The 19,440-nt window shown below is 44.1% G+C and overlaps 1 protein-coding gene across 8 annotated transcripts in view; it reads right to left on the bottom strand.

The window, feature by feature from the left end:
- Positions 1–19,440, bottom strand: part of ANKS1A (ankyrin repeat and sterile alpha motif domain containing 1A) — a 1,304,293-nt gene that overhangs the window by 596,741 nt on the left and 688,112 nt on the right. For all 8 annotated transcript variants that reach the window (XM_086923222.1, XM_086923220.1, XM_086923226.1 and 5 more), the window contains 3 exons: positions 16,406–16,526; positions 15,641–15,684; positions 14,768–14,888 (listed from right to left, as the gene is read on the bottom strand). In XM_086923222.1, the coding sequence (XP_086779348.1) occupies positions 14,768–14,888; positions 15,641–15,684; positions 16,406–16,526 (286 nt within the window). The remainder of the gene's footprint in view (positions 1–14,767; positions 14,889–15,640; positions 15,685–16,405; positions 16,527–19,440) is intronic.

The raw sequence follows: 19,440 nt of genomic DNA, 5'->3' as shown, positions 1-19,440 counted from the left end.
CGTGAAATATCGAACCATTCTGATAGGGTACCATTGACTAAAACCTTTGCGCGAGGGCTCAAATACAAAGATTTAATGGCATTAATAAAATTCAATGGGAAACAAAAACTACGCATCGTCTCCCAGAGAAAGTTCCAATTAACTTAGCGGCATTGATTGCAACAAGTGTTAGTGGCAACCCTTTCTCCATTGCAACATCAATTGCTCCTATTGCTTGAAAAGTGAGCTCATTGAGCTGCCTCCCCGGTATAAACCCCATCTGGTCTGCATGTATGATATTTTTAATATTTTTTTGCCATCCTAGAAGCCAAAATGCCTGAAAAAAATCTTAAGGTCCGAATTGAGTACCTTTAAGCTCAGGGATACAGTTGCCTCTGACTATGTACGGGGGATAGGCTCACTATCTAAGAATTTTCTATTAAAGAGAGTTTTTAAAACCGGTACGATCCAATCCATTAGGCTCAAGTAGATCTCTATCGGAAGCCCGTCCAGGCCCGTGGCTTTGCCTCTACACATCTTTTTAAGCCGCTCTCTGATCTCCCCCTCTGTGATACATGTGGCTAGATATATGTTGTTATCCTCAGACAGATGTGGAAGATCTCTCTTATCCAACCAGGTTTTTACCGCTTCGGGGTTATAATCTATTTCTTCCTTATAAAGGTCATACATAAAAGATCTAGCTTCCCCCTGATTTCATCTTCTTCCTGTAATAGTAATTCTGTACTCCTCTGGATCAAGTTTGTTATGTTGTTCCGCACTCGATCCGACCTAGATTTCGAAGCAAGAAGGGAACCACATCTTTCACCATAGGCGAAATACTGCAGCTTACTGGCATCCCATCTGTCTTTTAAGATTTTATCTAATCTAGCTTTAAGATCAGCCTGTAGGGAGACCACATCGCTCTCAAGCTGTGGTATAAGGCTTCTAGATGTGAGCACTGCCTGTTGTAATTCCTTCTCCTTCTCCTTAATCCTCCTAGAGCTATCCGCATCTGCTTCCTTGGCTAGTCTATTTTTATTGATCATTAAAGAGCTCAATAGTCCCCGCACATAGGCCTTAAAGGTCTCCCAGACTATGCATTCGCTGGTGGTGGCGTTATTTAATTGGAAAAATCTCCTCAGTTTTCCTATCCAGCTCTTCTCTTGCACTCTCTTCTAACAATAACGTCCTATCCAAGGTCCATCTCCTTTGACACCTATCTGATTTAAGGTCAAGTTTCATTTCTACTACGGAGTGATCTGATATTGAAGCAGGAATATAGGCTATAGATTTAAGGTCTGATAGTAGACTCTGATCGACTAAGAAATAATCAATTCTTGAGTATTGCCTATATTTCTTGCTATAAAAGGAATACTCCCTAGCTTTCCCTTTATTCACTCTCCATAAATCTAGTAGCTTAAACTCCTTTACCAAAACTGAGTGTGGAGAAAGTTCTAGGTGGAACCTTATATTTTACTTTTGATGTGCGGTCAAGATCTGGATCAAATACTAAGTTGAAATCTCCACCTAATACCAATGGGCCTGAAGTTTCTAACAAATTTGACTGAAGCTTTAAGAGAGGGCCCGGATTATCCTCATTTGGTCCATAATAAACCGCACAAACTAATGATATGCCATTAATAGAAAGAGTTGCTGTTAACCACCTCCCAGACTGGTCAGTATTCCATTTCACCACCATGATCCCTCTGTTACGTCTAATGATCTTGGCCACCCCTCTTGTGCAGCCCTTCTGATTTGAGGGCCTCACCTATTGTACCAAACTAATCTTAGATACATTCTTGGGCTTCCATGTGGGTTTCCTGCAGTAAATAAATATAGGCCTCATTTTCCTTCAAAAACTCACACACCCAAGATACTTTCTGGGATTTTTAGGACTGTTAACATTCCAGGAAAGGAACTTAATCTCCTGTTTTCTGCTCATATCGACTCTCTGATTAATGTAGGGAACATCCAACTTGAGCCACCAAAAGTTACCCTTATTTGTATGAGGACAATTTTCAAACTTTTCTTCCCCTCCCTCCCACCCCCCACCCTCCTCTCTCTCCCCCCTTGAGGACCCACCTTCCATCTTTGGCCCAAAAGCGCAGATGGGACCCTCCATGGGACAAACAGCGTCTCATTGTTCTGTTATACTCTCTCAACAAACAAACAAAAAAAACAACACTTTTTTCTTTTTTTTCCTTCCTTCCAATTCTTTATTCCCATTAAATCCTTTCTTTTCTTTTTTCCTTTCTTTCCTTCCCTTTCCCTCTTCCCTCCTATCTCACCCTCACACCTTAACTCAATTAACTTCCCCATATTGTGAAGATAACCTAGTTATCTGACAAGGTTAAGACATTCCCTGCATACCTGCTACATTTTTTTTTACTTCCTTTTATTTTTTCCTTTCCCCCTCCTTTTTTCCCCTATTCTTTCCCCACCCCCTTCCTTCCCTTCTTTCTCCTCTTTTCCTTCCTTCAATCCCTCTCTTTAGCCGCTTCCGTGCGGCGCAGATTCTTCCCCGGTGCTGGACATTCCAGAACAGGGTGCGGTCGTGACGGAACCATTCCGTCATCAGCACAGCTTAACCGTGACTGACGACGGAATGGTTCCGTCACCAGCATCGAAGGGGTTAAAAAAGATTCTCTACCCCCTAATCTCGAGTAATAGGGCATCCACATCTTCTGAGGCACTAAAGTTATGCATCTTGCTGTTCCACATTACTTTTAGCAATGCGGGAAACTTCGTTTGGACCTGTGCCCCCAGACTCCTAAGCTCTTGTATTCTTGAGCCCAGCTTCCATTGCCTCTGCGCTGTTATACTACCTATATCTGAGCGGATATGATATGTCCCTATCTCATGGTGCGATGTTACTCCCTTCAGGGATCTCCCCAGTATCAGCTCTTTTACTGCGTAGGTCTGAAAATTAACCAGAATCCTCCTGGGTGCTTTCCTGTCTGGGTGGGCCTTAAAAGGATCTCTATGAACTCTCTGGATCTCTGCTTCCAGATCAATATCTTCTCGGTCTTTCAGAATGTTTTCCCTTAACAGCTTGCACACAAAGGCCTTAATATCCCCCTTCTCCACTCCTTCCGGAATTTTAAGAATCATTAAGTTGTTCTTGCGGGCCTGCATCTCTAACCGTTCTCTATCCAGTTGTAGAACTCGATTTTGGGATTTCAGGGTCTTTATATCATTCGTGTTCTCCTGTACTGAGACAGAGTGTCTTCACCTCAAGTTCCAATGAGCCTGTGCGGGTGCAGAAATCATCAAGATTGGACTCTAATGCCGCGCATTTGTCTTGTATCCCCCTTCTGGTTCTCTTCCGAGATTGAAAATTTAGAGAGCAGATCGACCCTTAAGGCCTGAAGAAAGGGCCCCAGCTGAACCCTATCAGTCACCCCACCCTCACACTCTCCATCCCGATCTCCGACTCCATCAGATGGCATTACTTGAGGATCTTCATGTACTGCCCCGAGCATATCTGGGGGACCAACAGAGAGTTGTGAAGTTGTCTGAGCTGTCTGAGCTGTTTGACTGGAAGCATAAGTCGAGGCAGAGGGGGTAATGGTAGCTGTAGAAGAAATGTTGATAGTAGCAGCTACTTCCCCTGATATCAATCAGTCTTGCTGGCTTGATGGGCTAATTGAACCGGTAGGATCAATAGAACCAGTAGGAGTCTGCGAACCTATATTAGTTACCCCTTCCTGTGCCTCCTGCAATTTAGCCAAAGGAGAAAAACAATTCTTGAGAGGGATTGTAGGGGACTGCTCTGTGAGGTTAAAGCTATACCTGCAATGACCCCCGAGTCTGAGCCTTGTAACCTCACCGCCTGTTAAATAATTTTAAAATAAGATTTAAGGGAGGGAGTGGGCCTTAGAGAAATACCACCCGGGGCCTTAGACTTCACAAAGCCCCCAGGCTTAGTATTTTTCTTTTTGCGGGGGGTCGTAGGTACGGTTCTTTTCAGACTATCTGGGGAATCCAGAGTGTCCTTAACTTTAAGTCCCTTCTGAGTCCGAGACCTGAGCTGATATTGGTTCTTTCCTGTGGCCCCCCCAGCTGCTGACTACTGAGGTCCTCTGGTATTGTTTCAGGCACAGATATAGGTATGGCTACTTCCCCCGCCTTATCCCAGATCGAACCAACTTTGTCTGCCTTATCAGCTTTATCAGCCCCAGCGATTGATTTTACTAATAATACAGGCGGGGGTGCTGGACTAGAAGAGACCTGAGCCACACACCCCTTCTTACCCTCTGGTCCCGTCTCAGTATATTGCCTATCTCAGGGTTCTTTAAGGAGCCCTGTATTCTCCGGGGCACCAAATGGTACATAAGGTGCACTTACTCTTTCAAGCTCGTAAATGCCAAAACGAAGTCGAGAGGCTGCCGCCTGGACCCGTAGCCACAACTTTGCACGGGTAACCCAGAGACTCACTTGGCCACCGTTGAGCTTGCTGCTGGACTCTGTCTCAGCTCCTGGCTCCACCTCTGCTTCCCGAGCCATCCGGACCTCGAGGTCCTAGCGCCGACCTCCGCACTACTCCGCTCCGCGGGAGAGAATCAAAAAGGAAGAAAGCAAGGGAACCGCATCAGATCGAGAATCCCCTTTCCTCTATAAAAAGTATCTCGTCCTTACCGGGTGAGTCTACCGCATTTAGCAGTATCGTATGCCATCGTAAGCCATCTTCATACCGAGACGCCACACTGTTCCCGGAGCTTCCCGCAACCGGCGTCAGCCTGCCGCCATGTTCCTCTCCCACAATTGAAGTGTAATGAAGAAAAATCGGAGGTACTCCTGTTCGGCTCGTTTCCAGTCGATTTTAGAGCCAGGTTGTGGCCACCTGACTTTCCCCGCCCTGTGACAGGGATGGGCTTTGCCAAGAATTTGGGTGTTTGGTTCGAGGAAACCCTAAACTTTTCTACCCATGTGAAGAAGCTTACAGGGACATGTTTGGCACCCTGAAGATTCTGAGAAAGTTTCTCCCCCTCTTGCCAGGTGGTGCCAAAGTGACGGCTGTCAGGGCCCTGATCCTTTCCCGCCTAGACTATGCTAACGCCCTCCTGGTGGGCTGTCCGGGATATATGACCAAGAAACTGCAGGTAGTTCAAAATGCAGCAGCCAGATTACTTCTAGGACTCTCTCCAAGACAGAGTGTTCGGATCCATCTACGTCACCTGCATTGGCTCCCAGTTGAGTCTAGTCTTAAATTTAAAATGCTGTCCACTGTCCATCAGGCCCTGTATGGGCTTGGCCCGCTGTACCTGCAGAACCGCTTCCTCTTCTATAAACCTTCTAGACAACTGCGATCCTCTGACCAGCTTTTAAAACAGAACCCTCGCTTTAACCGCCATAGGTTGGGAGGGAGCTCTTTCACCCGCAAAGCAGGCCTAGCTTGGAATGCGCTACCGCTGGCACTTCGGAGGGTGCAGGATCCTGTGTCCTTTAAGAAGAAACTAAAAGTGTTGCTTTTTTGAGGTCTTCTGATTGGAATGTTGAATTCTTTCTAGAGTCAGCGCCGGGATACTCTGAGTAGCTGTGCGCTCTACAAATTTAATTCAACATTTGCCTGGATCCAAGGCAGACAGAACCTGGGCCAATGTGAGCCTCTTGAATTTATTCTGCTGCAACAACGCATGCAGACGGCTGGGATCGAAAATATGTTCAAGGTCTCCCATTTGTAGTTTGCAGGATGATATAATGAAAATAACAGCAAGCTCCTATTTTGTGGGCCAAAACCCACTGTATGGCTCCTTTGGACAAAAGAGTCTGCCCCTCTTGAAGTAAGATGGGCAGGTGCTATTCTGAAAGACACTAATGTGGTTAGAAGATCCAGTGATTTGAAAAGTTATGGCAGGGCAAAGCCTCACTGATCAATCTGAGGGGCCTACCTATCGGATGTTACATTTTGCGACCCTTAGAGGGCATGTTTGATCCTGCCACACTCAATGTGGTTGTGAGCCACAAAGAGCAAACTAAAACAGCATGATGGCTGGTGCTCTGGGGGACTGGGAAGATTGCTGCCCCTGGAGGCTTGGAAGTTGTCTCAGTGATCCACGACCCTAGTACAACAGGGATGCCTGTTGCAGAAGCAGTGGGTCTTAGCTGTGCTGGTACGCCAAACCTGTGGAGCACCCTCAAAAGTGGCAAAAACTATTTAGGGTACTTGTTCATAGGGTTAGAAAGGCCTAAAGAACACCAGGTCTTTCCATCTTTGAAGTGTTTCAATGTGGAATCAGCCTACTTGCAAAGCAGGCAAAATTAGTTGAATGACAGATCCATCTTTAAGGCTAGCATGTCCCCAGTGAGGTCCCTGAATCTCATCCATGTGTGAAGCTGATGTAATACACTACAATCAACAGCTCTGCCCATGCAGTCATTAAAATTCAATCCAGGATGGATAATGTATACTGCTGCTTCCTGATGGTTGGAGCCAGGTTGGAATTCATCCCTAACCATGTCACAAAAAGCATTAGCTTACTAGAAAACAAGGGGGAGAGCAAGGGATGATGTTCACCCGTGGTGAACGGAGAATACTCCTACTCCCCTGGTCAAGGACTAAGTAAAACAAATAGAGGAGTATCACCCAAAGTAAAGCTGAAGGTTTCCTAAAGGGGGGGTTTCAATGATGAAAGGAAAGGATTCATCCTTTTGTAAGAATCCCCTCACTCACCAACCTAGTGGTGACATGCTTCATCATCGGGCTCCACCCTGGTGGCCTAGCGTCACCAGGGAGTGCTTCGACACCTGTAGTAAAGTGGAGCAGGTTGTGAATGTAGGTGCAAAAAAAGGAAATGTTACAAATTGTCCTGGTTTAACTTGTAAAAATATGAATTTTATTTTAAAGCAACTGGACAATGTTAAAAAAGAGTGGCGAGATACTGGGAGGGGAGTTACGACCAAGGTATCTCTATATGTGTAGTGGTGGGTTGGTCAACATGTTTCTACCATATGGGTGAGTACCCGGTATTCATCAGGACCATGAACAAGGAGATGGACGGTGTGGGCCCCCTAAAAGGCACACCCTATCCTAAATCCTCGAGTACCTCCTAGCAAAATTGCCAGTGGTAAGGTGCTCAAAATTTTTGTTTGATGAGCATGTGTAATAAGAAAAGCAAAAAACCTGTGGAGAAGAGAGAAAGTAAACAGTTGTCAGGCGTGATCATTCTTACTAGCCTGTTACGTCATGCTGTGTCTCAGTGCGTACGAAGGCGCATAAAAAGAGAAGTACATAAAAGTTCAGATGCAGAGATCATGCTTACTTACAAATCCATTGTCTCTTCCGTAGACAGAATGGGAGCAATGTTGTTTAAATCTTTCGCATCCACTCTGGAGCCTGGGGATATTCTAAAGGTGAGGAACTTGCCGTTAGAAAAATCCATCAGAAATCCAAACATTGTCCAAGAGTATTCCACTTTGTTGGATATAACGGAAGCATAGGCGCCACTGCAATGTCAGCACACGCCACATGGCATGAGGCACTAGCAGGATGGACAATGCAAATAGGCCTAACTGGTTGTCAGGAACAGAAAGGGAACTCCCTCCTGAAACATCAGGATCAGAACAACAATGTCGTGAATCTGCCAGAGAGGAGGAAAAGCTTTAAGAGATAGAGAAATGCCCTGATAAAGAATAAGTCTTTGAAAAGGCTGAAGGTGTGACTTAAAAAGTTTGATCAAAAATCCCAAGTCAGACTGCGAGAAGGAAATGGACATGAGGTGGTCTGAAATTAGCTCAATGATATGCCAGTCACTCAGATATGGTTATAAAGACACAATCGACCTATGAAGTTGCACCACAGCCATCATTACTTTCATTAACACAAGAGGCACAAAGGTCAGTCCACAAAGCAAGGCTAAACATTTATTTTAGGGGGCACAAATCAAAAACCATAGGGAGGGACTTCCTCCAGACCCAGCAACACCTGAGCTAACAGCATCCTAAATTTCTCCTTGTGGAGGAAAGATCGCAGCATGTGCAGGCCCAGAATAGGAAGAAGGTTTATCTTGATTGCACCCCTGAGTAACATAACAGAGAAAGGAAGTCCTGCTGTAAGATGCCAGTATGATCCTCAAGGATGGCTGAGGAGGATTTGGAATCGAGGCACACAGCCCGAGATACAACAGGAAGCAATTGTGGGGCGGGGCCTGAAAGCTTCGTAAGGGACATTGTATCCTACACGCTGCACTTATTAAAACATTTAATGGGAAGTTCTGATGAGCGCAACTCAGGGTGCCGAAAAAGAGGAACTGATTTCATTGAAAGGGATGGCACCTTACACAGATCAATGATGTATATCGGGGGCGGTGCCAGAAAGCCACCTAATAGTGCAGGAAAGCTGGTACAGTTTCCTGTTACCTGTCCGGTGCCGGCGGAATTCAAAAGGCGAAGAATCAGCAGGTAGAAGTATGTGTCAGGAGCACTTAAATCTAAGAAATGTGTTGAATTCATGTTAACACAATTCTAGGGAAAAGTTACATTTACTGTTGCTGATGAATGATGGAATTCAATAAAAGGGACCGGGTAGCATGTGAAGGGCGTGGTTTTGAGGATGGGTGGAGAGGTTCTGAGTGGTTGGGAAGTTGTGTATATGTGAGTGGTAGAAAGTTGGTGAGAAGCCTAGTATTAGTAGGTTACACGTTTGGAGCACTGCAGTGTCCTTAGTCCAAGTATAACAATGTTATGTTATGTTATTAGATGTTTAAGCTCAACAGCTGGCCCAGCAAAGGGGCGTCCCGGTGCTGCTAGATAAAGAGACAAAAGCGGAGGCTATCCAGAAAACTTCAAGGGGAAAGACTATGGTGACGGAAACAGAAAGGTTTTAATGGCCTTCCGGAAGTCTAGCATATTCTCAATGCCACGGATATAGGACGGCAGAGAGTTCCATAATTTAGCTGCCAACACCTGGAAAGAACGGCCACCCATGCGGCATAGTTTAAAGCGCGGCACCTTCGCCAAATGTTGCCCCAGCGAGCGCAGACTGCGCTGCGGGACATACCAGGTCAACAGAGGGCGCAATAAGGCCGGGCTCTCAGTCTTAAGAATCTTAAAGGCCATCACCCGGGCTTTAAACTGGATCCGAGATGAGATCGGTAGCCAGTGAAGTTTTTTCATTGTAGCTCTAATAGATGAATGGAACAGGGAGAAGGACACACCTTCCAGCAGAACGGCCAGAGACCCTTTACACTTCGCTGATCTTAGAGTACCTGGCTGCTAAGATGTCTTCTCATAATTTGGCCTATGCAGTGGTTTGGAATTTGTCACGAAGTGGAGGGGTGAGGAATCAAGCCACTGGGTCTTCAAGAGCCAAAAAAGATCAACCAATCTTTTAACCCTTACCATTTGGAAACACCTAGCCAGCGTACTGTAAGAGTGGGTCAACGTATAATTCAAGGGAACAACAAAAGGAGAGCAGCAAGGAACTAGTTCAGGTGTAGGGAAGGATTTCAATTATTTTTCTTGGTGAAAAAGGGTAAGTAGTAGGACTTGTGGCCACAAAGCCCATGAATCGCATAGCCAATCCTAGCAAGGTGGTCTCCCTGGGAATTAGGATAGATGCGTGATTGAAGGAGAGAGCAAACGGAACCACAAAGGGATACAGGTACAGCTCAGGAGAATAAGATAACTGCACAAAGGGAATGTGGAAGAGGAGCAAAGGTCACTGTAGAATATGATGAGCAGATCATGGGCAAAGGTGGCAAACATACGCTTGGGTTAAATGCAGGAGAAGACAAGACTGTATATTTGCTCCAAATACGTTCACGTTCAGATACCTTCAGTTTAATGTACAGCAAGAAGTCTCATAAGTTGTACTAACATCTACCACTTTGCTCACATTCTTAAAGTTTCACAGGGAACTGTATTATGCACATGTAAATGCCAATAGACTGTAGTATCAGACACAAGATCACAGAGAAGCACTTTGTGGGGTTAGGCTAATAGCTTCTTGCAAAAAAAGAATACAGAAAAAAAAATCCTTTTATTTGTGCATACAGGTTTAACTTTATTTAATTTTTTTTTTTTACATATGATGCCTGGACTATAATCCCAAATCTGAATCAGAACACATCATTAAAAATAAGGAGGACAATTTTAGAGGTGCAGTATCTCATGGACAATTCCTGATCAGATACCATAGACTTTCTGGTGCATGAGAACTGCCACCATCTTATGGCAAGCCAGATGATTGCTTTAGAATTAAAAGACTACCATGCATATACTTCCTTAAAATTGGCACTGCTGAATTAGCCAAAATATTATTTGTTGAATTCGGTTTATTTAAATTCAGGAGTTTTTGTATAGCACGTAGCTACCCAACCAGGCCTCCCAGGGCGGATAGCAACTCCACCACCCAGCACCTGCATTAACTTTTGACTAAAGCCAGGCTTCAGAAAAGATGAGTTTTGAGAAGTGTTTTTATGAAGATTTCCGACTATTGAAATCTGAGGGAAGGGTTCCCAAGTTTGGGAACAATATACGCAAAGGAGTCTTGCTCTATTAACCTTTTGTACAGTCGGAAGCCCTTGCCTACTGGATCGAAGAGGCCTACATGGAGCATACAGGGTGAATAAATTCTGGATGATAAGTGAGCTTTTCCCATGGATGACCCAATGAGCAATGCAAAGTGCCTTGAACTGAATTCTATTTAAAACTGGTAGCCAGTTCAGGCCTGCAAGGCCTCGACTGGCTGATTTTGCTTTTGTGAACGATTCTGGCTGCAGTATTCCGAATCACTTGAAGTCTTTTTATCAGGTATTTAGGACTCCCTAAATAAAGGGAGTTTCTCTGGTCTAAACATGAACTGATTAAGCCTTGCATCAATACCCTCTTAGTGTGTGGTGGTAACATATGTAGGAGTTTTCCGAGGAGAATGCCAAAACAAGAACCAGCCAGTTTTCGGGCCTGTGTTTCAATAAGGAGTTTGTCATCTATCCAGAAATTCAGCCTTTTTACAGCCTGGGCAGGCTTAGGTATTTGTCCTAATTGTTCTGGCCATGACAATTTTAACTATCTTGACCTGTTGTTACTAACCACAAGTACTTCCTATTTGTTGTAATTAAGTTTCAGGCTACTTGTTGACATCCAGTCTGTCACCTCCTTAAGGCATGAGTTAAGTTGAGTGGAAGTTCGACTTACATAAGTGCGAGTGCGACGATGATCTGTGTATCATCTGCATATGATACGAAGGCTAATCCTTGTGAACAGTCAATCACTGCTTCAGGGAGTACATAGAGATAAAGAACTTTAGGCTCAGTGATGAGCCCTGTGGAACTCCACACCATAGAGGATGGGCGGCTGAGTGAAGAGCATCTTCGCACACCTGAAAGCTCCACTTTTCAAAGAAGGCTTCCAGCTTTCCAGATACTTTCGACTTCTTTCTTCCTCTGTATAAGGATAGAATGTGACATGGTGTTGAATCTGCGCTTAGAACGAACAATCATGGCTGCTTCTCAGTAGCTACAAGCAGTGCGGTCTCCCTTCCACAGCCCGATTTAAAGCCTGTCTGGGCGAGATGGAGAATGTTATAAGTTTTCAGAGCGCGTTGCCTCCCTGACCTAAAATATCGGGAGGGGCCGCATCCAATGGTGATCCCGATTTGATCGATTTAAGGATGGATTCCATTGTTTTGCGGCTTAGTGCAGGAAACACAGACTTGCCGGAGAAGAAACATTAGATGTGATTGATTTAGGCAGGAAGTTCCGCTGGTACATGGAAAGGGTACCCGTTATATAGTCTGACTACCTAAACCTCTGAGGAGTACATGATCATATCACGTGAAGCCCATAGGACTACTGATTGACAATTCTTTCCTGGACCCACATCTGCAGGCGACCATAGATGCCTTATTCATGAGGTGGGATGCACACCTCAATCACAAATATTCAAGGTACCTGGTTTCCACATCAATTACCCAAATTGTTGTCTATCAAGACAGACAACCGGGGATTCCCACTGCTGGAACCACCTGTGGAGGACTTGTGGGTGGAGTTCCCACTTGTTGATGCATCTTCCTTAACAGGATTTCAAAGTTGTTGTTGTCAACCACCAGTAGGTGTTCTAATAGCAGATGGACCTTGTTGCTGGCTGTCTAGTGCCAGCTCTCTTGTGCAAGAGCGAGTCAGTGCTAAGGTGCAAAAGATACTTTACCAGAGCCGTGTCTATCTCTACCTTTGCTGTTGTTGGCCATGTAACCTCTCAGAGTATCCTCTGCCTGCCTGGGACTTGTGAAAGACCGGTTATAGACATAATCTCAGAAAAGTGCCCTTCAGTCTGGAAATCTGCAGGACACCCATGGACTTCCAGTATGCCTCAGGAAGGTGCTGCAATAGTGCCTCCATCCCTCCCATTGATATATGTCTTACCTCAACAGCAGACCCACAGAACTGGTGATTCATCATTGGGTGATGCAACTAATTAATTAAATTGACTAATTGATGTTATCCCGCATGTAGCCAAAAGACAGCAGGGTGCTGTACATGGTCAAACACAAGTTAAAAGTCAGTGAGACACAGGAGAGGAAGCAGAGTTGTGGACGGTTAATGCATTGTGATGTAGCATTCTTTAAAGAGGGGCGTCTTCAACTCTTTCCTAAATAGGAGCACAATTGGGGCAGTCCTGGTAGATAAGGTGCATAGACAGAAAAGACCTGTTGTGTTTTTTCTTTTGTACACTTCTTAGCCTGTAGTCTGAGAGTGTGTTGGCCTCGGGTATGCCAAGAACCACCAGAGATGGTAAACTTGCAAGATAAGCGGGGTGTTGGTTGTGATGGCTTTGTAAATTACGCCAGTGGTTTTGGAGATGATGACGGGACGTGAGGAGAACCGGTGGAGTTCAAACAGAGTTGGGTGTGATATGATCAATTTTCTACAGGCCCTGGAAGAGACATGCTGCGGCGTGTAGGATGCCCGTAAGAGAGACCAGTGAAAAGTCTGGGAGGACAGGGCATTACCACCATCCAGATGCAAGAATAGAAAGGTTTAAACAGCATTTCTGAAGTAGCTGTTTTGAAGAAACTCTTTGACTTTAAGAAGACAGAGCTGGTACCAGGCAGTCTTTGTTTTTTGGCAATGTGTTCCATGAAAGAGAGGTTGGCGTCCAGGGTGAATCCAAGTGATTTGGCATTCAGTGAGAGTTGGGGTACGAAGCCATGTCATCGAGCCAGGTGTGTACTATATTTAGTACTATATTTAGTTTGTTGTTCCTGGCAAATAATGGGAATATGGTATTGGTAGGGTTATGCTCTAGGAAGTCGCATACCATCCAGGTCTGCATGATGTGCAAGCAGTGTTTGAGACGTAGGAAGTCTGAAACAGAGTAGTCTTTCAAGTGGAGATGTGTATCATCAGCATATTAGTGAATGTTTGTGCTGTGAGGAATGGATGGACTGGAATGCGGGCCATGTGACTGACAAATGCTGTATTTTATTCAAGCATTTCATCATCACCTTGTTTTTGTGGTGGATGCCTTAAGTGTGACGGGTATGCCCAGATATGGGTTCAGTGCTCACTGTGCCATAGAACTCAAATTGTCCCTCACTGACTACATCTAAGTAGGTCGAAACCTTATCCCGTCTAGAAAAAGCCTCGTCTGGCAGTACGGAACTGACTTTTCTTGTGAGGAGTGGGTCGGTGCATAAGGTAGGGCTTAGTCAAGATTGGCATGGTGGGTGAAAAACAATGGCCTGGAAGCAGCCACAAGCCATTGCCAGTGGCTGCGTTAATAGCTTGTTGAAGTTATCTGCAAGTACAGTAACAAGTGGCTCCATGTAAAAGTTTAAGATGACACGAGACATTAAGGAACCCTAGGGATTCACCATGTGGTAGGGATCCTTAGTGATCTGGATGTGTCCATGTGAACAAATTGGTGTCAGTTGGAAAGGTAGGAGGAAAACTAGAGGAAGACATTGCCAGTGATTCCCATTTGCAACTCGAGGGTGTGCGTGAGGGTGGGAAAGTTGACTATGTCGAAGGCAGCTGGGAGGTCTAGCAATAGCAGGAGGCAAAGGCTATCATCTATGGTCAAGAGGGCATCGTCTACAATGTGTAAGATGGCAATCTCAGTGCTGTAGGGTGATCCAAAGCCAGACCAGTAGTCGTGCAGGAGATGTTTACCACTAATGTGATCTTTGAGTTGGATATAGATTGCTTTTTCAATTATCTTGCCGATGAATGAAAGGGCAGTGATGGACTGCCAGATGGCAAGGTCATCAGGATATAGTGTAGTCTTAAGAGCTCTGGGAAGATGCCATAAATGAGGGAGCTTTTTGAATGGTAAGGAGGTATAAGAGGCCATCCCCAGAAAGCTTTGATGAATGACGATGGGAAGACATCTCCAAAAGAGGTGGCTTTGAGGCACTTGAGTAGGTCTGCCAAATATGGGAGGGATAGGACTTTAAAGGTTGACACTGCAGGGCTCTATGTGAAGGAGCAAGTGGTAGGAATGAAGCAGGCTTGATATTGTCAATGTGCTGTCCATTCTATATCCTCCTCAACTACTTCCTGTCCGCATCTAAGGAGGAGTCGGTGCCCATGCACATTGTTGATGAAGGAAGCAGTCACAGCACATCCTGTAACTTTAAGCTTCTTCGAAGAAAAACAAGCTGCAATGTCATAGCCCAATACTAGATGGCAAGAGTATGCCAATCATGGTTATCTACAGCCACACGTGCTACTAACAATGTTCACGTCATGATCAAGCAAAGGTAAAGATACAAGGAATAGGTCTCCTACCTTCTCACTTCTACCACAAGAATGCATGCAAGCTCACTACTTTCTTGTACCAGTCTTACCTCTGGGCTTCTCAGATGTGTGGGCCTCTGCCTCACTATGGTCAATGGAGATGTCAGAAGAGCTGCGGCGATTCATTAGTTGCTGAGAGTCCTGGGAGGGCACACCTTTGCGTGGTCGGGCCTGAAAACAAATATCACCTAGTTTAATAAAGGTAGAGGATTCAATACAGAATGCTCATGATCTTGTAACATCAACAACTTGAAAAAGAGAAGTGGACATTCAAGACAAGAGCCACGAAGATTGAAGATTAACATGTTTGGGTTTTGAGAGTCTGTTCCAAGTGCTGGAATGGGAACAACTGCAGTTTATTTCCAGATTCAAGTGTAATAGAAGGTGTATTTGTGTCTTGATACTGTAATAACAGATAGGAAAGGGAACAGATACAGGTGCAGCAGGCCAATCCAAATTATAGGTCTTTTGACGTTTTGGAAAGTGTAGCTGTTGATCACAATACTAGGATGACTGGGGGTAGAAATGGTTATAATTAAGCTGAAAGGCAGAAATATGTGTGATTACAGTGCTGGCATGCAAAGGGGAACATGAATAGGAGGATGGTAGAGATAGAAGAGTTACACGAATGAGAGAATAAAGCTTCAGGAAGGACTGAGGTGACTTGACAGAGCTGTGTGTTTTCTGATGCTGGAATTAAAATGGTGCTTGGGATCAGGAAATGGGCACTTTCAAAACCAGGAGCAGGCCACAATGTCAATATGTTGAAGGAGTCTTGTCAATTAAAGCAGAGGTATGCTTCCGTCTCATCCTTAACCACACCAAGTTACACCAATCGGTGGAACTAACTGCTGCACAGAAAATGGTGTATACTCATTGCCTTGCAATATTCAATACCGCAAATTAGGACACTTTGTGCTCACCTGAGGCTGGAAACCAAGGACGGCTGTGGGAACTAAGATCTCACCTGAGGATGACAAAAAACAATAATCAGGATATCACTACATTGTATCACAGCTACAGAGTATCTGTTCAAAAACCAAGAACAGCTCATTTATGAAGACATTGTGAGTGTCTTGAAAAAGATACATGCAAGCGAAGAGTCTAAACTTCTACCCGGACTCCAATGTATGCATGTGTACTACTAAAGCAGAACCCAGTTAAATGATGCACATGCACACAGCTGTCAGATCACAGAAAGAATAAAGTAGAATGACAAAAGGAAGACTCACGTAAAGTGAGACACATACATGAGCAAAAAAAGAAAGAACATTTGGTGGCTTGAGAAATCTTTATCCACTAGTTTGAAAAACACACAGATGGGTATTGTGACCAATACAATGGTTCCTCACCAGAGTGGCTTGAGGCCTATCGCAGAGCCTCAATGTTGAAAGGATTACCAAACAGCGATAATTGCAAGTTTTCCTTACTGATCGGGTTAAGTGGTACTGGGCACTGAAAGTTGGGCATTCAAAGCCTCATTAGCCCTCCTATTTAGGCAGATGGAGTGGTCTAGCCCTGGCTCATGTGAGGTGAAGGTTGATTCTGATACAGTATGTAATAACTATTGCAATCACGATAAAAAGGAATGACAAGTTTGGATATTTTGAAAGGTGTGGCTATGTAACCTTTTCACGCTGGGAAACTCCAAGATTGGGTGCAGTTTTATTCCCTGCCCCTTTATCTACCTTTGCTTCTTCCCTCTAATGTGACAGGTCTCTTGGTCTTAGCCGTCACAAGAAGTTCATAAGGATTCTCATCTTCTCCCTCTGTTGTACTGCCTCTGCTCTTCCTCCTTGCTCCAGTAGCCTAAAATTAAATGTGATAAAAAGACTCAAACATAATTCTTTGATTAAGAAATCCTTAGGACTAATACACAAAAAAATCTGCATAAGCAAAACGTTAAAGTACATATCATTTTTCAGAAGCCACAATTCATTCAGTATATGCACCCTTGAAAGATATGTCTCGAGACTGCAATCCAGTAATATAAGGCAAAGGATGACAGACTGCATTGCTCACAGTCATCACTGAGAACAAAACCTTTACAGTCTTTTGTAGGACGTACGAAAGCTTTAATAGTATTGAAAACCATTTCTAAAACTTTGTCCTGTGCCATAGATTAATATGTGATGTGCACTTTTTATATATTAAATCTTAGATTTTGCAGTAATCGGAAGGTAATGGCAAGTGTTTGCGGTGCAAACTTTTTTTTGAGGCACTGAACTTGTTCACAGGCACTATAGTTATCTGTGTATGGTCAAACACAAATTTCTTCTCTACAAATAAGAGCTGCTATTAAGACGAGATATTTCATTTAGATCCCAGGGGGCAACAAGTCTGAAGGGAAAATCTTTTTAATTGGTAGTGGTAATCAAAGCTTTAGCTTCCTTCCCCCACATTTTCATTTTGATAAAACTGTCTCTAAAGAGCACAATAGCCATGGACCAGTGTGTATATATAAAACAGGAGTTGCACAGAGCAAATACGTGAAGTGAATTAGCCTAATGGCACGTTCTAAGATGAAGGTACTAACCCTGACAAATAAGTTACTTACCTTCAGTAACGCCTTATCTAGACGCAGATTCCTTACCTTTGAATTATCCCCAGGCGCCAGACTGGATCCAGAATACTTCTGCAGAAGTACCTCTAACCGTCCGAAGAGGGTGTTTAGCGACCCCGTAATGACCTCATCCACTGGATGTGACATCATTAGAGTCCATATAAGCATCAGTTTCTTCCGCTATAGATATCCAAGCAATACCTTCCCTGTGGAGGGTGTGCGAAATGATTCCAAGAAATATCCCGACTAGGCTATCTGGTCTGCAGAAGAAAAAGAGAGAACACTTGCCAGGAAGGGAGGGGTGGGAGAAAACATCCCACCAGAAAACTCTGGGAGAATCCTGTACAGAACTGAATCCGCAGAGGTGCAAGGAAAGTAGAGAAATTACATGGCAGAAGAACAAGACAACGGGAAACAACACTCCATATAAACATAGCACTACAATGTCCACCAGGAGTGCAAGAGGCACTAGAGACTGAGGCGGAAGGATAACGAAAGACTAAGGATAACTGCTAAAACTACTGGACCAAGCTCCCAGTCTTATAAGTAGGCGAGGCAGAGGGCTCCAATCAATAGCTGATAAAGCATCACGAGAAAAAGCAACAATCATGGCCATCGACCACATTAGGCGGAGGAAACGCTTCGAGATAAAGGAAGCTCTCTGGGACTATGCAGCCTAGGATCCCAAGAAAATAAAGGTATAAAAGCCATATATAGAGAGGTATGAAAATATATATATATTACCTACTGGCGGTCGCCAGTAGGTAGTTATAGTTAGGATTTTTTTCAATGCAAAATCTCAAAATTCTATTGTGAATAACTTTGGCACCAGTTGACGAATCTGCCTGAAAATTTCCTCAAATTTGCCTCGCGGAGCTCCGCTCCTTCCCTGAAAGTTTGGGGGGGGGATTCGTGAAGCGGGGGCCGAGATAAATGGGGGGTCCCAAAACGTGTTTTCCCCATGTTAATTTCCATAGGGCGGTCGACCTCACTTTTAGCCCAAACGGCTGAATGGAGTTCCACCAAACTTGGCAAAATTGTAGGGACTGGTAGCCCGATGTGCCTTTGCTATGTCTCAAGATATGTGCTCCAGTGGTTTTTGAGTAATTTAGGTTCAAAAAAATATATATATCTATGGCCACGCCCCGGTACGCGCACCAGGCGCGCTACGTGACTTGCGTGCGGAAAGCTGATTGGCTCTCGGGTGTCTGTAAACATTCCAAACAGTCCGGAGCGGCCGCCATCTTGTGTCTCGGTAGGATCGAGACACAAGAGGTGGCAAAAACAAAGGGGGAATTGACCATAAGGGGGTAGAGTAGACCCCCCCTGACCCCCTAGGTTTGATGTGGGGGCCATAAAAGGGCCCCGCGGGGCAAAAAAATTATTATTATTTTTTAATTTTCACGGGGGGAGCGCCGGGTACGCGCACCGGGGAGCGCACCGGGGAGCGTACATGGGGAAAACCCAGTGAAATAGTAAAATAATAATTTAAAGTGCTTAGAGGTAGGGTGACTCTGCATAGAGTTGTTGTGTTGTGTGGGTGATATAAGTACCAGCATGTAGGTACCAATGCAGAGCCTTAAATTCAACGTAGACTGTGTTCTCTGTAGATAATTTGCATGTTGTTACAGAAGTTATTGTGGTATATGGAATCTATACTATAGTCTGTCAGGAAAGCAGAAACAACATGGAGGCAGGAGATGATAAAGAGATGTTAAATACACATTGGAGATAATATAGTGGGAGAAAGGAAGTAACTATGAGCAAAATTACTATGTAACACAAAAAAGTTGCACAGTATACTATAAGTCTCACTTTATATCATTCATTTTGGTACTATTTCATAATTTACATATAAAAAAGAATAATGTCTCGAACAATTTTTAATTTTTAAATAAAAATTTATTGCTTTGATTTTTCAAAATCTAAAAGAATTTCCAACATTATATCGTCAGGTATGTCCTCATTTGGATTCGATGATTCCATTTCTTCCACACAATTAATTAAGTCTTTGTCCAGAGACTGATCCAAAAAGTCTAATTCATCAATCTCTTCCTTAGTATTGTTCTACAGATCAATTTCGAGTGAAATATTACATATGTTTCGTTCTCCTTCCATTTTCTTGCTGTAAATTGCATAAAAAATAAATATATCAGTAGA

This window comes from Lissotriton vulgaris, chromosome 5 (genome assembly GCF_964263255.1).
Source record: "Lissotriton vulgaris chromosome 5, aLisVul1.2, whole genome shotgun sequence".
Lineage (NCBI taxonomy): Eukaryota > Metazoa > Chordata > Amphibia > Caudata > Salamandridae > Lissotriton > Lissotriton vulgaris.
Note: the sequence above shows the minus strand (reverse complement) of the source record. Positions and strands in the feature narration are given on the sequence as shown.